The sequence below is a fragment of the Rattus norvegicus genome, chromosome X (genome assembly GCF_021556685.1).
Source record: "Rattus norvegicus strain SHRSP/BbbUtx chromosome X, alternate assembly SHRSP_T2T, whole genome shotgun sequence".
NCBI lineage: Eukaryota > Metazoa > Chordata > Mammalia > Rodentia > Muridae > Rattus > Rattus norvegicus.
The window spans coordinates 130,236,944-130,262,667 of record NC_141554.1 but is presented as its reverse complement, the minus strand read 5'-3'; the positions used below and the strand labels follow the sequence as shown (position 1 = coordinate 130,262,667).

At 39.4% G+C, this 25,724-nt stretch overlaps 1 protein-coding gene across 2 annotated transcripts in view; it reads left to right on the top strand.

Moving 5' to 3' along the window:
- The window catches only part of Tenm1 (teneurin transmembrane protein 1), an 889,292-nt gene that overhangs the window by 703,221 nt on the left and 160,347 nt on the right, over positions 1 to 25,724 (top strand). For both annotated transcript variants that reach the window (XM_087599322.1, NM_001446957.1), the window contains 1 exon segment: positions 25,205 to 25,324. In XM_087599322.1, the coding sequence (XP_087455448.1) occupies positions 25,205 to 25,324 (120 nt within the window).

Genomic DNA, 25,724 nt, shown 5'->3' with positions numbered 1-25,724 from the left:
TTCTTGGAGCTGGAGAGACAGTTGGGTGGTTAATAGCACTTGCTGCTCTGTCAGAGAAGTCAGGTTCAGCTCTCAGAACCCTCATGGTGTCTCAAAATGACCTATAACTCTGATTCCAGGAGATCCCAGGAGATCCAGTGCCTTTTTCTGACCTCTGCAGGTTCCTGCACACACATTGTGCACAATCATATAGTGACACACACACAAAATATATATATATATGTATATATATACACACACACATATATATATATCCTTGATTTGTTCTATAAATTGCTGACTCACTAGTTTACTAGATTCTTGCAAACAAAACTCTTTTTTTTTAATTAACTTGAGTATTTCTTATATACATTTCGAGTGTTATTCCCTTTCCCGGTTTCCGGGCAAACATCCCCCTCCCCCCCCCCCTTCCTTATGGGCGGCAAACAAAACTCATTAATGACAACATAAATGATTTGTCTAAGATCCTCTGTGCATGTCCCACTCCCTGCAGATGGATTATTTCAAGAGCTTGATACCAGTGACAATGTAAGAAAATTACAATTCAACGTTGGGAAATATCAAGAGGAGGGAAAAAAAAAGATGTACATGAAAATTCCACTCCCTTTCTCATCAGCTGAATAAACTCCACTCCCTTTCTCGTCAGTTGAATGCTAGAACTCTCATTGAAGCAACAAAACTGAAACCAAATTTTTTTCCTTATTTTCTTACTGTGTCATTCTTACCTTTGGGCCTGCCAATATAACCTAAAACCAATGCCAACATATCACCAAAAAAAAAGGTTTTTCTTCTAGGGACGATAGACAATATTTGCCTTCCATCGAGAGATTCAGTAATCCCCACTTCAAAACTTTCTCCCACTTGAATAACCTCTCCAGTCCATCTTTCAGATGGACATAATCAATATAATTATTTAGAGAGTAGAGAGTTAATTTTGAAACACAAAGGAAGAAGAAGAGCTGAGGGCAATCATTATCCCCATTTTCCTACTCACGGTAAAGGGTAAGGCAACTCTAGATTTCTCTCCATACTTGGGGAGAAATCAGTCCAAACATAGGGGGTCAGGTACTGAGACAAATAATAACCTTCCTGACTTGAGATGTGTCAAATAACATGTTGAATTCAATAAGGGGGAAGTCGGGACCTGAGGGAGACAGCAGACAAGTCATTCTGACCCAGAACAGGGCGTTTGAGCAATAAACTCAGAAAAGGTAAGAGCGACTTCAACCCCTGTGGTCCAGCTTCACGCTTCAGCGGTGCTTGCACTCACACAGCGCACAGAACTATTACTGTGGGTGGTTAGTGCCCTTCTCCTCCTGCTTTGACTGAGTTTTCACATTCTTTCTAAAATGCTCCAAGTTATCATTTGGCTCTGCAAGTCACATTTAAATTCAGAATGTTGGGTCTCCCATCAATGATCTCCGTTAGAGTCCTTGCAGTCCGAAAAAGATGTGAGCCTTCTCCAAATGTGTATACCTGAACACAAGCAATCCAACCTTGTTTTCTCTAACAACAAAAAAATGCATTCCCTTTTCCTTGCTTTATCATTGATAAAAATGATTTCATTTTTAATCACATGTATAAATGATAATTACAATCTCTCTGGTACACTCATATAATACTTTTGTAGTTTGCAAATCATCCAAGCCCATACTCTTCCATTTATTTTCACAGTATTCCTATGAAATGGGGCAGTCGCATTTGGTATATTATGTATATGTGGAAACTGAGATTCTAAGAGACTAAATCACAGAGACAGCAAGGTTGAATTACAGCATCTCCTCTAACCTTTCCATTACACCACAGTTGCCCCACTTCTGCTTGTCCTTAAACTTAACTGGTGACATGAACCAAATTTATCTTGGATAAATGGCATCTAGGTCAACATAAGAAACTTTGGAACCAAGCAGTTTTAGAAATCAGCTTCAGCTTGTTATGTTTCAATAGAACAAGTTATGATTTTTTAATGAGAGCTAAGGACGTACTTCTTTGGAGACGAGCATCATGAAATGGACACTGTTCCATGGCAAGTGTTACTGGGTATCTATTGTGACTCTGATGTCTGCTATCTTGGATCTTGTCATTTCATCTAGTTCTCAGTAAATTGTTCACAGTATGGTTTGTTAACTTGCATTTTTTTCAAATGAGGAAATTGGTGTTTTAGGTAAGTGATTTTAAAAAAAATCGTGAAGAAGTCAGAACCTAGATTTGAACCCAGGCACACTAGTACTGAATTCCTGGATTTTAAATTGCTGAACTGAGCCATGATGACTTCCTCAGAAAACTGGAGCATGTGACTCTAAAATAACTCAAGGCTCTTACACAACCCTGACTATAGACTAGGTTCCCTCAGATAAATCTAAAACACACGCCGTAACCAGCCAAAGCACTTTTTTGTTCTTTTGCTTTTGCCCCATAGCTGAGAGGCAGTTGGGTAGACAGGTAAAAACAAAAATCCTTGCTAATGGTTTCATTTACCTACTGGCAAACTCAGCTGACTTGTTACCATATTGTGCCGTAGTCAGTCTACAGAGAGCAGTACGTAGATATGTAAGTGTACTAAGGACACACACAAATAATTGTCAACCCTTGTGCATCACAAGGAGAGTAGTTTTTGCTGTACACAACTGGCTGCACTTAAAAGCATGTGAGCCCAGCTCCGAAAAAAAAAAGAACAAAAAAAAAAAAAAAAGCATGTGAGATATCTACCTTCCGTACCTTCTATGATGGTGTAATGTCTGTGAAGACATAAGTTGCCCACAGAGAAATCTCTAGGAAATTAAACTCAATTACCCCATTTTTCCTAAATCCAACTGATCCTGTAGCACAAATTTCTTCCTTTTCTTCAATCTATTCCAAACATGTCTACAAAGTAAACCACATAGTCTACGTGCCCTGTATTACTTATTACTTTTTAATAATGTAAATAGGTGAACAGAAGCATTATTGATCTTCAGTGTCTAAGCATTTAATCACTATTAATAATGTAGAAGGTTTTTATAAATATGTAAAAACAAGAGTACATTAAACTAAATGACAGCAGTAATTTGCAAAGCCAGACATTTCGCTCGCCATCACTAATGGAGAAGTGCATTTAAAAACAACATCGTACCAGGGTTCGTGCAACCACTGACAGTAGGCTTAGCCAAACTCATTTATCTACTTAGTAACTGAGAGGTTGATTCCTCACATCACTCTTCGTCAGGCGTCTCTATCAGATGTTGTTCAGAATCACGCCACAGATGTATTTTGTTTAGCCTGACATTTATGAAGTGAGAGACCAAATGTAAAAAAAAAAAAAGACTATAAAATGCTTCTAGAAAATTCACAAAGCTCAGCTCTGCCAGGCACCCAGTAGTAGCATAAGTGGTCTAGAGCTGAGGGACAGTGCTCCCTCTGGATGGGAAAGGAAATGCCTATCTAGTGCACCTCTGTCCTCCTTACACCTGCACCACATCCCACTTTCATGATGACATGTTTCCTTTTTGGCATTTGAGTTTTTCACCTCTGATCTGTGATAATTCTGTGGCTTCCCTTGAAAATATTTTAAGAGTATATGGCTAGGTCTGCTCTCTTACTCTAATTGCTTTTACAGACTGATTATCATTTTACTTAATTTCTGGACTTTTATATTGGATTAAAAAATAGAGAAAAGATAAATATGAGATAGAAATAATATTAACAGGAGAAATGATATTTCCAACCATTTGTTCACTAAGAGCCTATGTATAACTCATGGCTAAAGTAGTATATTCTTTCCCTCAAACATTAAGCTAATAAACTCCTATAGAGAGATACCTTACGTACCAATAAACATGATATCAGATAACCCAAGTCCTCCCAAAGTAAGAAAAGGTCTAATTTAAGGATCATTATATTCCTCACCTAGCACAATTTTCAAATACAGTTTAAAATCTGAAATTTTGGCCCAGAAACCTGTGTTTCATCTCCGACACCCATGTGAAAATCCAGATTGGATCTCTCGCATCTGTAATTCTAGCACTTTTATTGCTAGAAGCTTGTGCACACAACTCAGCAGCAGACACTAGAGAGACCCTCCCTTGAAACACAGTGGAGAGAACCAACTCCCAAAATGTTGTTCTTTGGTTCATGTGCTGTGGCAAATGCTCGTACGTACCTATATATCTACACAATCTACACAGAGAGAGGGGAGGAGGAGAGGGGGAGGGGGAGAGAGAGAGAGAATTTAAAAATAAAGGTCTAAACTGGTAAAGCAGTGCTGTTGAACAGAATTGCAGAAGCCTCTTGGAATTTAGAACTTGGACCACATTTAATACAGCACTAAGTACATGGTATTCTTCATGAATTACAATGAAATGAAGTTAAATAAGATGGTAGGGTTTTTTTCTAGTCTTTTTTGTCAAGTTGCTGCATTATAGATTTTTGTTTCACGTAAACAAACATATCATGTTGTAACCCATAAATATATAAAAATGCTATGTTCCACTTTAAAATAAGAAATGGTGAACTGGGACTATTTTGCAATAAATGTGTTGTATCTGTGAGGATACCTCTTACATTTAATACAAATGAAATTCGTAGGCAAATGGTCAGAACTGGAAAATATCATCCTGAGTGAGGTAACCCAATCACAGAAAAACACACATGGTATGCACTCATTGATAAGTGGCTATTAGCCCAAATGCTTGAATTACCCTAGATGCCTAGAACAAATGAAACTCAAGATGGATGATCAAAATGTGAATGCTTCACTCCTTCTTTAAAAGGGGAACAAGAATACCCTTGGCAGGGAAGAGAGAGGCAAAGATTAAAACAGACACAGAAGGAACACCCATTCAGAGCCTGCCCCACATGTGGCCCATGCATATACAGCCATCCAATTAGACAAGATGGATGAAGCAAAGAAGTGCAGGCCGACAGGAGCCGGATGTAGATCACTCCTGAGAGACACAGCCAGAATACAGCAAATACAGAGGTGAATGCCAGCAGCAAACCACTGAACTGAGAATAGGACCCCCGTTGAAGGAATCAGAGAAAGAACTGGAAGAGCCTGAAGGGGCTCGAGACCCCATATGTACAACAATGCCAAGCAACCAGAGCTTCCAGGGACTAAGCCACTACCTAAAGACTATACATGGACTGACCCTGGACTCTGACCTCATAGGTAGCAATGAATATCCTAGTAAGAGCACCAGTGGAAGGGGAAGCCCTGGGTCCTGCTAAGACTGAACCTCCAGTGAACTAGATTGTTCTGGGGAGGGCGGCAAGGGGGGGAGGATGGGGAGGGTAACACCCATAAAGAAGGGGAGGAGAGAGGGGGCTGTTTGCCCGGAAACCGGGAAAGGGAATAACACTCGAAATGTATATAAGAAATACTCAAGTTAATAAAAAAAAAAAAGTACACCAAAGTCACTGAGCCACTTCAGAAATGAAATTAACCAACAAGTTTCCAGCAATAAACCAGAGATGAAACTAATTGCTTCTATGGACCACAAAGAGCTGCTAAAATTGACACACACAGAAGAAACTATTGATGGCTTGCAAGAAAAACACAAAGAATATTTAGACAGGCAATGGTTTACCTATAAGCAAGCAGTTTCATCCTTTGGCATTTAGGGGCCTAAATTTTACCACATCTTAAAAGTTTTTGTACTAAGCAAATGAATTCTAAGAAAAAAAATCAATCATGAAAAAATTCCCATCTCCCATAGTAAAAAATCCCACTAACTACACTTTGGAGTCATTTTATCATGATAGATCCTACAGTTTCTTTCAAGGTAACCTGAATTTCAGAGGATTGATAGCCATTTCAGTTGAGATTTATGAACATTACAACATTTACTTGGTTCATTTGTTCATTCGGTGATAGACACTCTCCTAGGCTCTAGGCTATAGGGGACAATATCTCTTCAGCATAGCAAGGAACACAGACTATAATGAAAAAGAGAAATGTGAGGAAGGAAGAAGAACTGTCAAGTGAGATTTAAGAAAAAAAAGTCAGGAGCTGAGAATGATCATTTTTGACAGAGTAGTCCAGAGAAGCCTCCCTAAGGAGATAACTCTAGATTAGAGACCTCACAGCTTTCATCGGTATGCCAGATGATTCGGACGTGAATATTTCTCACCACCTGGACCCTTATACAATAGATTTTCACACACTGAGCCTGCTATTGACTTTTAGGTGATGTTGAATTAAGATTCTCTGGCATTGTGTGCAATGAGAAGGTAAAACAAAACTATCTCAAGGAATTGCTACCTAGCAGTTACTATATATACTAGGTTCTACTGATAAACACTAAGGGGCTTTCCCCTCCAGGAATACACTGAGAGAATCTGAATACCTGCGACAAACTAAATAAACGTTACAAAAACAAAATAAGGTTTGGCCCTAGACCATTTAGTCGTGAAAGGGGGAAAACTATAGCCAGTCTTCATCGATTACTTGAACCCAAAGGAATCCAATATGTAGAAAACATTTGCTGGTTTAGAATTATAAAAAAGGAACATATTTTTTTAAAAGTCAGTAGTTTGTGAGTTTCTGTTTTTAATGAAATACAATGTAATTACAGTATTCAAGTACCCTCAGAATTGACATTCAGTTTTAAGATTTCATAAGTAACCCCCAGGATGTCCACAATATAGTTATTTGTTATTTTAGTTTACTGAAGCACAAATCTGAATCCATATGCTTTGCTTTCTGTTTAACTTTTTAATGAATCTACTTGTGATAGAACTCTATTTGTCAATAGCAGATTTTCAAATATGATTAATATAGGAACATGAAAAGCATCTGACCATGTATGCAACTGGGAATTGATAAACACACAAAACAGCAAAGGCTAAATATACTGAGGAGACTAAGAAAATGGGGTATCAACACCCTCGAATTTAACATGTGTTCACCTTTCTTTCTTTCAAAAGATCACTACCTATGACCTTCCCCCATCTAGGAAAGATCTCCATATAGGCTTCTGCTAGGGTGTGGTTCTTTGTGATTCTGGCATTTGGGCTCATTTTTCCTAAGCAGCCTTTTTTGTTTATCTCTTTTGCAGTTGTTGTCCTAAGTGGGAACTCAGGCTGTTGATGGTTGCTAATAAAGCACTTTGATCTCATTTGTGTGGAAGGTGTTACACATGTGTAGGCAGGATCTCCAGCTTTTCAAAAAAGAAACACATGTTCAAGCCCCATTTAAGAAATTATAAAGTGCTGAGGGCTCCCAGATTTGTAGTGCTGACTAGCTACTGAAATTAGCAGTCAACACCTAAAAGTATCAAAAAGAAAAAAAAAGTGTGACTTTCACTTCTTTGCAAGTTCTCTTGGACAAAGAAGAATGAAAAGAAATCAGAACAGAAGATTTCAAAATGGTATTTCAGTGATTATTATGAAAATCTAAAATGCAAACGTTCTGAGATACTCAAAAATTTTAATTAGGAATATCAGCAACTCTACAACTCATCTGAGCACAAAATATATTTTTTTCTTATATTTCATCTGGTTGATTAAAATCCAAAGGCTCAAATCTTCATTGCTGTGTCTTAGCCAAACTATGTGCTTTGCTCACTCTCTAGCTAATTCAGTAATGTCATTTTATCCCTAGAGAGGGTAGTCAATGAAAGAATATTCTGTGGCTGGGTAGGTAAAATGGATAAGTAGTTAAAGGCACTTGACGCCAAGTGTGATAACATGAGTCTGAAACCCAGGACCCATACAGTGTTGCCACTAAGTTCTCTCATACTTTTATATACATGCCATTCCCCTTATCCTCTCACCCTTCAGTCTCCACACACAGGATAAATAAACACATATTATTTAGTTATTTATTCTTCTCTCATACAATGCATCTGACCACAGTTTACCCTCCCTTCCCTCCTCCCAGTTCCCCACCCGCCTCCCCTGTTCCACAGATCCACTCTTCTTCCATTTTCCTTCAGGGATATCAGCTGAACATGGCCTAACAATTTCCTATCAGACTAGGCACAAACTGTCATATAAAGGCTGGAAGAAGCAACACACTAGGAGGACAAGGGTCCCAAGGGCAGGCAAAAGAGTCAGAGACTCCATCCACTCCCCGCAGAGAAAAGGAATTCAAATATTTTAAAGAAGATTCTGTAGCTAATTTCCACTCCATGCAGCACACATGGGAAGTAGTGAGCAGTTGGTTCATTTGCTCGGTGAGGATCATACCACTTTTATAGGTGAGCACTTTCATTCCAGGCCCCACTATTTACACCTTGACTCAGAAGGATATCTGCTAACAGCTAAGGCTCTTTGGAACCCAAGACAAGACATTACCGCTATTAAATCACTGTCTGTTCTATCTAGAACAAGTTTTCTTTTGTTTTTTGTTTTTGATTTTGAATTCTAGCCTCAAACTCACAAAGATTTGCCTGCCTCTGCCACCTAAGTGTTGGGATTAAGACAGGTGCCACCAAAGCCAGTGAGCGCCTTCATTTTTATAATGAAGTTCCGGGTCTAAATTTCTCAAGACTACATTATGTTGCATGAAATGAGGTGAAGAAAAGCTCTGACATTACGAGTGCTTAGTGTCTTATTTATATAAAATGCATGTTTAATAATTATCAGACCATATGAGCAAATAATTTGAAAAGTCCAGCTCAAAGAATCATCATTTTCCTGGGTAGTACTCTTATTTTAAATTCTCCATGAGATTCTTCTAAGGAAGAAGACAGGACAGAAGTGTGACTACCATTTTACAAAATTACTAAATAAAGTCAAGAATAATTCTGTTTCTTAGGAAGTTTTGCAGTGGCTATTACTAGGACGCCAGAGCTAGAGTGTGGCAGTACCTGTAGCTAGGACAGGCTTTCCTTGCAGCAGGAAAGAATTCATGCCCAAGATATGACCAGCAAGAAGGGCGTGCCCTATACTTAATGACTATCCATCATGTGAAAGGTAGGTCCACAGAGAATGACAGGAGAGGTTAATGAGGTTAACAAAACCTCTTAGGGCTGGTTACAAAGGCAGAGCATGTGAGTAATGTTTGGAATAAGCAAAATGCAAACAAACAAAAAAATATATAAAGTAAGTGCACTTCAGACTATTCAAGATTTGCTGCAAGGGCTTAAAGGACAAATATTTCAGGATTCAAATTCTAGACAAAAATAATGTGTCTAAATGACGCAAACTGGCACTTACACAGTACTGAAAATGTAACTGCGTCGTCAGTTTTCTTATTGCTTCAAAACACTTGATCTTTTTCCCATTACTTTGGGGATCTCAGGCATCCAAAGCAAGCCTACTTTTGACAAGCAATTACCGGGGCAGATGGGAAAATAGCCACCCTACCTCAGGGTGAGTGCCCCCATTTTGTTTTACTTGAAACATCACTAGCCATGAGGAAAATAATTCTGCTTAAAAAGCTATCTGCATTTTCAATAGCACCACCTTTCCCATAGCCCCGGAATGTTGATGTGTAACACTCTCAGCTGCTTTTACTGTTACCCACTTGGGAAGGATTATTTATTTGGGCTAGTAACCAATAGAGTAGGACTAAATCATCTTGCTCTATTTAAGCAAAAACTAATGAAATTTTATTGGGCTCTCCTATGAACATGCAGTGCAGTCACAATTTTTGAACATGAACATTGGTTTATACTACAGCATTAAGTGATTTTTGTGGTGCTGTATTGACCTAGATAACATATCAAAAACATCATGTACTCTGCTGAAACAGTCCCCTCACTAAAAAAAATCTCTATATTAAAAGCCTCAAATGTATTTAAATTAGGAAATATCAAACAGTAATCATATGATAATGTATAAATGAATAATAGGCTTAACGTGCATAAATTAAGCATTTGAGAAGGCCTATTCATTCATTTTGCCCAATGGCACAGACATTGTTTAACTCCCTGAAGCAGTCAATTATCAAACAAAACCCTCATGATGAGGATGTTGGCTTCTAACAAACGAACTGTAAGGCATCTGTCACATAGGATCTTCAAAGTAGTCTCTGAAACCCTTGAAGCAGAACCATGAGGATACAGCGCAAGACCCTTACAACTTCAGATTTAAAAGAAGAAGAAAGAAAATATTTAAGGTGAAACTCTATTAATTGTTTCTGAGCATGTTCTGTATACTCCCAGAATGAAGAAGGACTCGGGGTGGGGGAAGAAAACACATAGTTCTGGGGCTGGGGATTTAGCTCAGTGGTAGAGCGCTTACCTAGGAAGCGCAAGGCCCTGGGTTCGGTCCCCAGCTCCGAAAAAAAGAACCAAAAAAAAAAAAAAAGAAAAGAAAACACATAGTTCTGGGGCCATGTGTGGCTCTCTAATAGGAAAGAGCAAGCAGTCTATAACTGCCATTCCAGGCAAGCTATGGCAAGTACGGGAACATGAGTGTGAGCACTGTGTGGTGACAACAATAGGGCAGGAGACATTGACACTTATCTGGAATGGATAAATTGGGTTAAAACAAATTTCTGTCTTGCAAGCTCTGTTTTTTGAAGAGACCCCCCCCCCACAGTTCATATGATGGTTTGCCGATCATTTTGTAGTGACAATTTCAACATGGCTTGCCAAATGCCAATTGTTGCAAACCTTTTTCTGGAGGCTTTTACGGAAGAGTTAAAACTGAAGGATTTTATAAGCATAAGGCTTTGAATTGTTTGTTTCTTTTCCTGCCTTTTTATGGTTCATGCTTCCTGTCTTCTTCCCCAGGAATTCATACAGCTTAATTGGCTGATTAGGTAATAGTCTTGCTTTCACAAAACTCTGGCCTTTACACAAGCAGGATCAGCAGCACTTGGGAACTTGTTAGATCTGTAAACTTTCGGGCCCCACATCAGACTTACCAAATCAGAAAATCTGCGGACATGCCCACAGAAGTCCAATCTGTCCTTCAACAAACCCTCCAGGGGATTAAGGTATACACCCTATCAAGTTTGGAAGATCACTGTAGGGGAAAAAGATTACCACAAAGACTTTAGGACTGACATCTCAGCTCAAAATTCCACCCAAAAGACCTTCCTATTGGTTATGGAATCGCAGTGATTAATGGAAACATCATGAAGTCTTTCGTACAACTACTCTGAGGTATTTAGAGTCCAAAAAGGCCCCAGTAGCAATGTTTTAACCTGAATGACACAATTTTCAACAGCAGGATTTATGCAATGATTAACCCCTGTATAAGATGTCATAAGAATGCTCGAAGTATAGCTCATTATGTACTGTATCTCTGCCCCCTTGAAGACTTGAACCAACTGACAATCAATTCAGGAATTTACAGGGCAACATTCAAACACTAGGGAGCACGGCCTCTCCCAGCCTAGACCATCTCAATGACTATTTCTTGTACAGAATGTCCAGCCTGGAGAAAAGACCTCAGTTCTCCTGTTCCTGTGGAGAGAGTTGCCTAACCTGTCCTCCTGCTGCTTCAGCCCCAGCTGGAGTGGTCCTTGATTTTGAATGTTACCCTTCAAGGATTGCTTACGCTCCTGTTAGCAACAAAAGCAAATAGCTCTCACTTCTCTGGCCCTAAACCTCATTTTCCCTGTGAAAGATTTTAATCAGAAATACAATGCAGTAAATTACATCTTCTTTCAACAATTGAGGCTTTTTGTCCTTGTTTTCCAAACCAACTTCTGTACTTGAGGTTAATGTTGTTGCCAGAGGTGTTGAGTGAATATTGGAAATTTGACAGAGAAGACAAAAGACAATAAATAAGGACAAAGGAGAACAGAGCCAAGGGTTGATTGAAGGCTAGAGATAATTTGGCTGTGCCATGAAAATAGCAAATACAAAATGAATTAGACCTTTTGCATCAGAGCTGTCTAACAAGCAGCTTGTTAGTTAAATAAAGCTCTCAGTATATTCTGTCCTGTTCTTCAAATCTAACTCCAAACACTTAGAAGATTCGACACCGAGTTAAAGGGAAGAAGCAATTCCCTTGGGGCTGCTGCTTTAGCATAGTAACAGCAGGTAGACAGCTTGGCAGCAGGCTGGATCCTCCAGAGAATAGGAAAAGAAAGAAGGTGAGGGATGACCTTTCCCACACGTGTTCCTAAAGTCACATCAGACATGCAATCTAAGTCCAACTTACCTTGTTCTAAGCAAGTGCAGTAGGAAGAGGATCTGTTGTTAAAGATTTAAGGAAGCAAGGCATCCTGTCCATGTCTCCAAATCAAAGGAAAGGCCCCAGCAAAGATGCCAAGCATGAAGTTCCAGGCTTTAAGAGTACACAGCATAAGCCTATACTGCACATGCATACACACACACACACACACACACACACACACACACACACACACACGAAAATAATTACACCAGGCTGATACTTGCTAATGATGAGCCAGCATCCATACAATCCAGACAATATCTTCTATCGTCTGAGTTAATGACTCTGAAGAGGTCTCTATGGTATTGAATGAATAAGGTTTCAGAACTAAAGAGGCATTCTTAAGGGACCAGGACTTGGGATTAAGGTAGATTCAGTTTTTGCTTTATGTCATTTTGCTTTCTTGTGGTACTGGGTATTGAATCCAGAGCCTTGACCATGCTACTTAAGTGGTCCATCATGATGTATACCTATACCCATATCTCATTTAGTATTTTTTCAGTTTGATATAAGACCTCACTGTATTACACAGACTGGGCTTAAAGTCAACGTGTAGACCAAACAGATCTTGTATTTTGTGATTTCCTAACCTCAACCGCCTGAGTAGCTAGGATTACAGGCCTGTGTCTCCTTGCCAAGCATGAAGGGAAGTTTAACATGACATGTTTAACATACCAAGGGCAGGTCAAGTGGTTCTATCTATACAACATACAATTGGAGAAATCTGGGTACTCTCTAAGATACACAATGGGGGATACCATAATGGGAATAAATAAATATATGTAATATAGCATTTAGCTTATCAAAGAGACGTCATGACCATGTGCACTTCCCTACTCAACTGGAGTCTTGAAAATCCATAAGTTCCATAGGTTACTCTGGGCCTAAAATCAATACGCAGAAGTTACATAATTGGTACAGAAATTAAATGTTGGCCTGGATAGATGACTCAGTGGTTAAGAGCACTGACTGCTCTTCCAGAGGTCCTGAGTTCAATTCCCAGCAACCACATGGTGGCTCACAACCATCTGTAATGGGATCTGATGCCCTCTTCTGGTGCGTCTGAAAACAGCTACAGGGTACTCATAAAAATAAAGTAAATCACATGCAGGGATGGCTTAATATACAGAAAACCATCAATGTGATCCATTATATAAACAAACTGAAAGAACAAAACCACATGATCATTTCATTAGACGCTGAGAAAGCATTTGACGAAATTCAACACCCCTTCATGATAAAAGTCCTGGAAAGAATAGGAATTCAAGGCCCATTCCTAAACATAGTAAAAGCCATATACAGCAAACCAGTTGCTAACATTAAACTAAATGGAGAGAAACTTGAAGCAATCCCACTAAAATCAGGGACCAGACAAGGCTGCCCACTCTCTCCCTACTTACTCAATATAGTTCTTGAAGTTCTAGCCAGAGCAATCAGACAACAAAAGGAGGTCAAGGGGATACAGATCGGAAAAGAAGAAGTCAAAATATCACTATTTGCAGATGATATGATAGTATATTTAAGTGATCCCAAAAGTTCCACCAGAGAACTACTAAAGCTGATAAACAACTTCAGAAAAGTGGCTGGGTATAAAATTAACTCAAATAAATCAGTAGCCTTCCTCTATACAAAAGAGAAACAAGCCGAGAAAGAAATTAGGGAAACGACACCCTTCATAATAGACCCAAATAATATAAAGTACCTCGGTGTGACTTTAACCAAGCAAGTAAAAGATCTGTACAATAAGAACTTCAAGACTCTGAAGAAAGAACTTGAAGAAGTCCTCAGAAGATGGAAAGATCTCCCATGCTCATGGATTGGCAGGATTAATATAGTAAAAATGGCCATTTTACCAAAAGCAATCTACAGATTCAATGCAATCCCCATCAAAATACCAATCCAATTCTTCAAAGAGTTAGACAGAACAATTTGCAAATTCATCTGGAATAACAAAAAACCCAGGATAGCTAAAACTATCCTCAACAATAAAAGGACTTCAGGGGGAATCACTATCCCTGAACTCGAGCAGTATTACAGAGCAATAGTGATGAAAGCTGCATGGTATTGGTACAGAGACAGACAGATAGACGAATGGAACAGAATTGAAGACCCAGAAATGAACCTCCACACCTATGGTCACTTGATTTTTGAGAAAGGAGCCAAAACCATCCAATGGAAAAAAGATAGCATTTTCAGCAAATGGTGCTGGCTCCACTGGAGGGCAACATGTAGAAGAATGCAGATTGATCCATGCTTATCACCCTGTACAAAGCTTAAGTCCAAGTGGATCAAGGACCTCCACATCAAACCAGACACACTCAAACTAATAGAAGAAAAACTAGGGAAGCATATGGAACACATGGGCACTGGAAAAAATTTCCTGAACAAAACACCAATGGCTTATGCTCTAAGATCAAGAATCGACAAATGATTTCTCATAAAACTGCAAAGCTTCTGTAAGGCAAAGGACACTGTGGTTAGGACAAAACGGCAACCAACAGATTGGGAAAAGATCTTTACCAATCCTACAACAGATAGAGGCCTTATATCCAAAATATACAAAGAACTCAAGAAGTTAGACCGCAGAAAGACAAATAACCCTATTAAAAAACGGGGTTCAGAGCTAAACAAAGAATTCACAGCTGAGGAATGCCAAATGGCTGAGAAACACCTAAAGAAATGTTCAACATCTTTAGTCATAAGGGAAATGCAAATCAAAACAACCCTGAGATTTCACCTCACACCAGTGAGAATGGCTAAGATCAAAAACTCAGGTGACAGCAGATGCTGGCGAGGATGTGGAGAAAGAGGAACACTCCTCCATTGTTGGTGGGATTGCAAACTGGTACAACCATTCTGGAAATCAGTCTGGAGGATCCTCAGAAAATTGGACATTGAACTGCCTGAGGATCCAGCTATACCTCTCTTGGGCATATACCCAAAAGATGCCCCAACATATAAAAAAGACACGTCCTCCACTATGTTCATTGCAGCCTTATTTATAATAGCCAGAAGCTGGAAAGAACCCAGATGCCCTTCAACAGAGGAATGGATACAGAAAATGTGGTACATCTACACAATGGAATATTACTCAGCTATCAAAAACAACGACTTTATGAAATTCGTAGGCAAATGGTTGGAACTGGAAAACATCATCCTGAGTGAGCTAACCCAATCACAGAAAGACATACATGGTATGCACTCATTGATAAGTGGCTATTAGCCCAAATTCTTGAATTACCCTAGATGCCTAGAACAAATGAAACTCAAGACGGATGATCAAAACGTGAATGCTTCACTCCTTCTTTAAAAGGGGAACAAGAATACCCTTGGCAGGGAAGAGAGAGGCAAAGATTAAAACAGAGACTGAAGGAACACCCATTCAGAGCCTGCCCCACATGTGGCCCATACATATACAGCCACCCAATTAGACAAGATGGATGAAGCAAAGAAGTGCAGACCGACAGGAGCCGGATGTAGATCGCTCCTGAGAGACACAGCCAGAATACAGCAAATACAGAGGCGAATACCAGCAGCATACCACTGAACTGAGAATAGAACCCCCGTTGAAGGAATCAGAGAAAGAACTGGAAGAGCTTGAAGGGGCTCGAGACCCCATATGTACAACAATGCCAAGCAACCAGAGCTTCCAGGGACTAAGCCACTAACTAAAGACTATACATGGACTGACCCTGGTCTCTGACCTCATAGGTAGCAATGAATATCCTAGTAAGAGCACCAGTGGAAGGGGAAGCCCTGGGTCCTGCTAAGACTGAAGCCCCAGTGAACTAGACTGGTGGGGGGAGGGCGGCAATGGGGGGAGGGTTGGGAGGGGAACACCCATAAGGAAGGGGAGGGGGGAGGGGGATGTTTGCCCGGATACCGGGAAAGGGAATAACACTCGAAATGTATATAAGAAATACTCAAGTTAATAAAAAAAAAAAAACAACTCAGGTGACAGCAGATGCTGGCGAGGATGCGGAGAAAGAGGAACACTCCTCCATTGTTGGTGGGATTGCAGACTGGTACAACCATTCTGGAAATCAGTCTGTAGGATCCTCAGAAAACTGGACATTGAACTGCCTGAGGATCCAGCTATACCTCTCTTGGGCATATACCCAAAAGATGCCCCAACATATAAAAAAGACACATGCTCCACTATGTTCATCGCAGCCTTATTTATAATAGCCAGAAGCTGGAAAGAACCCAGATGCCCTTCAACAGAGGAATGGATACAGAAAATGTGGTACATCTACACAATGGAATATTACTCAGCTATCAAAAACAATGACTTTATGAAATTCGAAGGCAAATGGTCGGAACTGGAAAATATCATCCTGAGTGAGGTAACCCAATCACAGAAAAACACACATGGTATGCACTCATTGATAAGTGGCTATTAGCCCAAATTCTTGAATTACCCTAGATGCCTAGAACAAATGAAACTCAAGACGGATGATCAAAATGTGAATGCTTCACTCCTTTAAAAGGGGAACAAGAATACCCTTGGCAGGGAAGAGAGAGGCAAAGATTAAAACAGACACAGAAGAAACACCCATTCAGAGCCTGCCCCACATGTGGCCCATGCATATACAGTCATCCAATTAGACAAGATGGATGAAGCAAAGAAGTGCAGGCTGACAGGAGCCCGATGTAGATCGCTCCTGAGAGACACAGCCAGAATACAGCAAATACAGAGGCGAATGCCAGCAGCAAACCACTGAACTGAGAACAGGACCCCCGTTGAAGGAATCAGAAAAAGAACTGGAAGAGCTTGAAGGGGCTCGAGACCCCATATGAACATCAATGCCAACCAACCAGAGCTTCCAGGGACTAAGCCACTACCTAAAGACTATACATGGACTGACCCTGGACTCTGACCTCATAGGTAGCAATGGACATCTTAGTAAGAGCACCAGTGGAAGGGGAAGCCCTGGGTACTGCTAAGACTGAACCCCCAGTGAACTAGACTATGGAGGGAGGGCGGCAATGGGGGGAGGGTTGGGAGGGGAACACCCATAAGGAAGGGGAGAGGGGAGGGGGATGTTTGCCCGGAAACCGGGAAAGGGAATAACACTTGAAATGTATATAAGAAATACTCAAGTTAAATCTTCAGGAAATGGACAATTTCCTAGACAGATACCAGGTATCGAAGTTAAATCAGGAACAGATAAACCAGTTAAACAACCCCATAACTCCTAAGGAAATAGAAGCAGTCATTAAAGGTCTCCCAACCAAAAGGAGCCCAGGTCCAGACGGGTTTAGTGCAGAATTCTATCAAACCTTCATAGAAGACCTCATACCAATATTATCCAAACTATTCCACAAAATTGAAACAGATGGAGCACTACCGAATTCCTTCTACGAAGCCACAATTACTCTTATACCTAAACCAAACACAACAAAGAAAGAGAACTTCAGACCAATTTCCCTTATGAATATCGACGCAAAAATACTCAATAAAATTCTGGCAAACCGAATTCAAGAGCACATCAAAACAATCATCCACCATGATCAAGTAGGCTTCATCCCAGGCATGCAGGGATGGTTTAATATACGGAAAACCATCAACGTGATCCATCATATAAACAAACTGAAAGAACAGAACCACATGATCATTTCATTAGATGATGAGAAAGCATTTGACGAAATTCAACACCCCTTCATGATAAAAGTCCTGGAAAGAATAGGAATTCAAGGCCCATACCTAAACATAGTAAAAGCCATATACAGCAAACCAGTTGCTAACATTAAACTAAATGGAGAGAAACTTGAAGCAATCCCACTAAAATCTGGGACTAGACAAGGCTGCCCACTCTCTCCCTACTTATTCAATATAGTTCTTGAAATTCTAGCCAGAGCAATCAGACAACAAAAGGAGATCAAGGGGATACAGATCAGAAAAGAAGAAGTCAAAATATCACTATTTGCAGATGACATGATAGTATATTTAAGTGATCCCAAAAGTTCCACCAGAGAATTACTAAAGCTGATAAACAACTTCAACAAAGTGGCTGGGTATAAAATTAACTCAAATAAATCAGTTGCCTTCCTCTATACAAAAGAGAAACAAGCCGAGAAAGAAATTAGGGAAACGACACCCTTCATAATAGACCCAAATAATATAAAGTACCTCGGTGTGACTTTAACCAAGCAAGTAAAAGATCTGTACAATAAGAACTTCAAGACACTGAGGAAAGAAATTGAAGAAGACCTCAGAATATGGAAAGATCTCCCATGAACATGGATTGGCAGGATTAATATAGTAAAAATGGCCATTTTACCAAAAGCAATCTACAGATTCAATGCAATCCCCATCAAAATACCAATCCAATTCTTCAAAGAGTTAGACAGAACAATTTGCAAATTCATCTGGAATAACAAAAAACCCAGGATAGCTAAAGCTATCCTCAACAATAAAAGGACGTCAGGGGGAATCACTATCCCTGAACTCAAGCAGTATTACAGAGCAATAGTGATAAAAACTGCATGGTATTGGTACAGAGACAGACAGATAGACCAATGGAATAGAATTGAAGACCCAGAAATGAACGCACACACATATGGTCACTTGATTTTTGACAAAGGAGCCAAAACCATCCAATGGAAAAAGGATAGCATTTTCAGCAAATGGTGCTGGTTCAACTGGAGGGCAACATGTAGAAGAATGCAGATCGATCCATCCTTATCACCCTGTACAAAGCTTAAGTCCAAGTGGATCAAGGACCTCCACATCAAACCAGACACACTCAAACTAATAGAAGAAAAACTAGGGAAGCATATGGAACACATGGGCACTGGAAAAAATTTCCTGAACAAAACACCAATGGCTTACGCTCTAAGATCAAGAATCGACAAATGGGATCTCATAAAACTGCAAAGCTTCTGTAAGGCAAAGGACACTGTGGTTAGGACAAAACGGCAACCAACAGATTGGGAAAAGATCTTTACCAATCCTACAACAGATAGAGGCCTTATATCCAAAATATACAAAGAACTCAAGAAGTTAGACCGCAGGGAAACAAACAACCCTATTAAAAAATGGGGTTCAGAGCTAAACAAAGAATTCACAGCTGAGGAATGCCGAATGGCTGAGAAACACCTAAAGAAATGTTCAACATCTTTAGTCATAAGGGAAATGCAAATCAAAACAACCCTGAGATTTCACCTCACACCAGTGAGAATGGCTAAGATCAAAAACTCAGGTGACAGCAGATGCTGGCGAGGATGTGGAGAAAGAGGAACACTCCTCCATTGTTGGTGGGATTGCAGACTGGTAAAACCATTCTGGAAATCAGTCTGGAGGTTCCTCAGAAAATTGGACATTGAACTGCCTGAGGATCCAGCTATACCTCTCTTGGGCATATACCCAAAAGATTCCTCAACATACAAAAGAGACACGTGCTCCACTATGTTCATCGCAGCCTTATTTATAATAGCCAGAAAATGGAAAGAACCCAGATGCCCTTCAACAGAGGAATGGATTCAGAAAATGTGGTACATCTACACAATGGAATATTACTCAGCTATCAAAAACAACGAGTTTACGAAATTCGTAGGCAAATGGTTGGAACTGGAAAATATCATCCTGAGTGAGCTAACCCATTCACAGAAAGACATACATGGTATGCACTCATTGATAAGTGGCTATTAGCCCAAATGCTTGAAGTACCCTAGATCCCTAGAACAAACGAAACTCAAGACGGATGATCAAAATGTGAATGCTTCACTCCTTCTTTAAATGAGGAAAAAGAATACCCTTGGCTGGGAAGGGAGAGGCAAAGATTAAAACAGAGACTGAAGGAACACCCATTCAGAGCTTGCCCCACATGTGGCCCATACATATACAGCCACCCAATTAGAGAAGATGGACGAAGCAAAGAAGTGCAGGCCTACAGGAACCGGATGTAGATCGCTCCTGAGAGACACAGCCAGAATACAGCAAATACAGAGGCGAATGCCAGCAGCAAACCACTGAACTGAGAATAGGCCCCCGTTGAAGGAATCAGAGAAAGAACTGGAAGAGCTTGAAGGGGCTCGAGACCCCAAAAGTACAACAATGTCAAGCAACCATAGCTTCCAGGGACTAAGCCACTACCTAAAGACTATACATGGACTGACCCTGGACTCTGACCCCATAGGTAGCAATGAATATCCTAGTAAGAGCACCAGTGGAAGGGGAAGCCCTGGGTCCTGCTAAGACTGAACCCCCAGTGAACTAGACTATGGGGGGAGGGCGACAATGGGGGGAGGGTTGGGAGGGGAACACCCAGAAGGAAACGGAGGGGGGAGGGGGATGTTTGCCCGGAAACCGGGAAAGGGAATAACACTTGAAATGTATACAAGAAATACTCAAGTTAATAAAAAAAAAAAAGAATGAAAAAAAAAAAAAGAAATACTCAAGTTAATAAAAAAAAAAGAAAAGAAAAAGGAAAATAAAAGACTATACATGGACTGACCCTGGACTCTGACCTCATAGGTAGCAATGAACATCTTAGTAAGAGCACCAGTGGAAGGGGAAGCCCTGGGTCCTGCTAAGACTGAACCCCCAGTGAACTAGATTGTTGGGTGGAGGGCGACAATGGGGGGAGGATGGGGAGGGGAACACTCATAAAGAAGGGGGGGATGGGGATGTTTGCCCGGAAACTGGGAAAGGGAATAACACTCGAAATGTATATAAGAAATACTCAAGTTAATAAAAAAACAAAAAACAAAAAGAAGACAAGCTGAGCATACCAGAAATAGCAGTGCATTAAGCATTGTTCCTACATGGTCTCTGGAATATGTTGGAGCCATGGGTGCCTCCATGTGTACTCATTGTTTGGTGCTTTAGTCCCTGGGAGCTCTGGTGGGGTCTGGTTGGTTGATATTGTTGTTCTTCCAATGGTCTAGCAAACCACTTCACCTCCTTCAGTCTTTTCTCTGACTCCTCCATTGGGATCCTCTTATTCAGTCAAATTATCAAAAGATGAAGTGCCCATAGGTGTGTGGTTTTATTTCTGGCTCTTCAATTATATTCCCATGATCATTCTTTCTGTTTCTGTACCAATGCTATGCAGTTTTTGTCACTATTTCTCTGTAGTAGAACTTGAGGTTAGGGATGGTGATTCTCCCCGCTGTTCTTTTATTGTTAAGATATCTTTTCACATTTCTGGATTTTTTGCCTTTCCAGATGAATTTGAGAATTGCTCTTTCCATGTCTTTTTTACAGCTGTGTTGGGATTTTGATGGGTATTATATTAGATAGAGATTCTTCTGGATAGAAAGTATCTTCCAGTTCACTGATGTTACACATAGATGATACTTGTTTTTCATTATTTGGTTTCTTGAATAAAATTGTGAGAGAAAAATTGAGCCACATGTATCTCACAACAATGAAGATGAGGTAGTTGGAAGAAGGAAAAGTAAACACAAGGGGCCATTTTTGATGATAACCTAAACTGGGGTATTGATATGATCTTGATTTTAACCTTGGTTTCTTTATTTTCAAGAGATCAATAAAGAAACTTTTTGTGAAAAAAAAATAAAGTAAATCTCAAAAAAAAAAAATTAAGTGTCCTGAGTGGGTCAGTAAAAAGGAGATAGATAACAAGGATAACATCTAGAGTTGGAAAGCAAATTGAGCTTAGAAACTAAAGTTTACAAATGGGCAGCTGAAGAGCATAATACACTCTACTGACCATTTGGAGATGGGACACCCTAGAAGAGAGGCTGGGCTCAAGAGCTTCTTGAGTTGAAACACTGAGTGTTCCTAAGAAGATCTCCCCCCAGTTTTGTATATGCAATATCAATCAGTGTTGCTGAAAATTAGAAAGAACACTTTAATAATGTCCCAAAATTTATCTACTTTACACTGACACTGAATAAATGATATTGGTCAGTGATTAGAGGAAGTACTAACAATTCAAGGATAGAAGGAGCTTAAAAATTATTCTTGTAAAAACTAGATGGCACGCAGTGTGTAAATAATGAGAACAAATGTGGCAATATACAGAGGATCTTAGACCATTTAAAGTCTAATACATTACAAAAAGAGCTCAATACTGATAAATGTAGAATAATACATTTATGCACCTTTATCATATTCTGTAAGTTGGTGTGGATCATAAAATATGAAGAATAAAAAAGTAGGGGAGTAGAAAGATAAGTGTGCGCACATTATTTATGAAAGATGGAGATTGAAATGAATGAGAAGAAGAACAGGTAGACAATGTCGTGAATAATGATGACTTTGATGAGTAGTTATCACCCAAATCTGTGTGCTTCATAAAATATGAGGAATAGTGAGAGCAGAAGAGTCAAGAGACAGGTCTCTCCGGAATGAGATACAGAATGAAGGAGGAGAGAAATCCAGGGAAATGCACAGAATAATGATGGCTTTTATGAGTCTTTCACTCACCGCCCTGGATCCTTCATAAATATAAGCCATATAGAAAATAAAAGAGCAACAAAAAGAAGAGACAGATCTGTGTCTGTCATAAAATATGAGACAATAATGCCAGCCAGGCTTGACAAAATAAAAACAAAAATAATTGAGTCTAGTACAACTGTGGAAAGACACAATATCTAGATTAATGTAGGCAAATAAAACGAGTGAGTGTAAAATTGTTTTACCTAAAGAGAGGCAGCAAGTACAAGCTGTAGTTTGTTGTGGCAAAGCCCTCAACAAAGTTAACTGATGGAAGATTGGCAAGTTCACAAAATGACCAACACAATTTGGGGGCAGGAAGGAATATACAACCAACTTCCAAATAATTTGTCTTTGCACTGTCTCTCCTCAGGTCCCTGGCTCCAATTTGCAAATAGTTGGTAAGAGAGTTTTCAAAACTCTCTTCAACTTAACCTCTATCTAATCAATTATTTAGTGAAGATTTCTAAACTGTTACTAAGGGACTGGAGAGATCACTCACTGCTTTCATAGAGCACAAAGGTCCTATTCTCAGCACTCACATGCCAGCTCACAACTGGCTAGAACCTTGGGTACAGGGTATCCAATGCCCTCTTCTGGGTCCCATGGGCCCTGTACTCATATGTTACACTTAACTACATGTAGGGAAAACACTGATACAAACCATCTTAAAATATATTAAACAAACTGTTACTTCATAAACGAGGAGGTTTTCTTTATTTTTCTTCTTTTTACATTGGGCTTAAAACCAGAAATCTGATTTGTCTACAATCATTCAAAATCTAGAACTTAAGGATTTTGGGTGCCTTCTATACTAAAACAAGTAAGAGGTAAGGGAAAAATCAGACCTGGCCAAGGATGTATCAGTGTTCAATTTACAGGCCAATGATCTGTATAACAGAACTAGGAGTATTGGTCTGAGAGCTCAGAACATACATAAGTGATAATAGTAATAATCATATTATTTCAATTTGTGTAATACTTAATGTCTTATAATTCATATTAAGGAATGACCTTAGGGAAATCAATAAGTCCTATGAACTTCACTTAAAACCAGTTTCTCAAACTGCAATAGGATTTAGTAGCGAGGATTATTGTCAAAAACACACTCAGTTCGCTGCCTGTCTTTGGTTCATTTGGTGATGCTTGGATTGTGTAGTTTCGTTCTGTTACTATTACCCTTCAGTTATGTGCCTTGAATGACAATTATGTTGAAAACTATAGAGCCCCAGGGTAAAATTATTAGGGTTAATCAAGAAATCTATGTTGGTGCAGAAAACTTGGCCCTCATGAATTAAAGGTTTATCTTTCCAGAACATTCTGAACCCTATGTAATTTTTTTAAAAAGGGTAATATTAAAGGCTTTAGCCTATTTTTCCCTAGCTTTGTCTGTTGGAGCAGCAAAATTCATAAACTAGAGCTCAGAACTGCCAAAGCTAGCTAAGACTGAAGTCCAAAGAAAACCCTCCCCCAATCAATGATAGACCAGTGGAAAAATCCTTGCTTTGAGTCTATTCCATGGCCTTCTTTTCACATTACATACTCCTAAAATATGTTACAGTTTGTCTGACAATTTAGAGCTGAAAGCAATGGTCACTTTCCTGGACTATGCCCTTTACCAACTGTCCTGTTTAAGAACTAGAGTGAAATATCATTTTATCAATGATGAAATTTATTTGTTTAAAAGAGAAATGTCCATACAGGTTTCATTTAAATTAGAGAAGGAAAACATACTGCCATTATTGAATACTATATCTTCATTGTAGATTTCAAATTCACCCAACTAGGAGATGGGGAGCTGGCTTGGCTGATAAAACGTTTTAGATGCAAGCTGAGTTCAGATCCACAGAATCCCCATAAAGGTAGACACAATAGCACATGTCTACAATCCCAGTGCCCGTATAACAAGAGGGCAGTTGGAAATAGGAGAATCTACAGAAACTAGCAGGCCAGCTAGTCTGATGCATACGTCATCCAACAATAGGAGAGACCCTATCTCAAACAAGGTGAAGACAACAACCAGTCCCCAAGATTATACTCAGATTTCTATATGCAAGCATAACGCGCAGCATATACAAACATCCAACTGAGTTTGTTTGCTTGGTTCTCTTCTATACAAATAGTTTGGCTGTGCATATCAAGAGCTTTACTATATTCATTCTTGTATGAGTAGATGAATAGAAATTATACACAAAAGTAGATACTGCAGTTAACTGTGCTTAAAAGGCAAAAACTAAAAAGGGAATAGGTCATCAGCAGGCACTTTAGGCATACAGAGAAGGTATTGCCATATTAACTAATGTAATTCATTTTTATCTTGACAAACAAAAAGTATAAGTGAACAGATAGAACAGTCTCTCAAGGAAATAAGTTCAGCGAAACAAAAAGAAGAAACATCATGTCTTCAAATACAAGTCAGATTAAACAAGTCGTGGAATGTTGCTTTAAGGATAAATTATGTAGTAACAAAAGTACATATTCTCAATGCAGCAGATAATACTGATAGCATAATGTTAACTTTAAAATGTTAGAATTTAGAACTGTAAAGGATGCCTAATATGATCCCACTGTTGACACATGAAAAGCATACCATCCCCAAAATGGTATTAGTAATTTTTTCTAGTTGGTTTAATTATTGTTTTCTTCATTAGGCTTGAGTGTTTTCCAGAGTTTCTATGACTTGGCATTAGAGTTTGATATTATTGGGATTTTCTGATTATCTTTGCCCTTTTCTTGCAGGCGTGCCTGTGTGATTCGAGGCCAAGTAGTGGCAGTAGATGGAACCCCTCTTGTGGGAGTCAATGTCAGTTTCTTGCATCACAGTGACTATGGCTTTACCATCAGTCGGCAGGATGGAAGGTAAGCCTGTTGCTTTTGATTAATGTGGGAGGAAAGTACTGACCTTTAGCCATAGGTAAAACCAGGACTCATACAATGTGACAAGGACACTAAGTCCATTTTCCCTTTAGTTGTATCTAGAAAAGGAAATAGTGACAATTATTTCCTCTATTTTCTACCAAATTTCTACCATTACATTATCCTTCCCAAGACCTCTTAAAACACTGGACATGTGGTCATCTAATTCCATTTATAAATCTAACCTGAAAGGTCAGTGAGATGATGCCAAAAATAAATGATAAAATACAGAATAGACTGTTCTTCCTGAATGAGCATAAAAACATTTCAGATATTTGAGAAATGACCGTGTAAATAGGTTTCCTCCAAAAGTTCAAAATTTAGTCACATTAAGTAAGGGCTT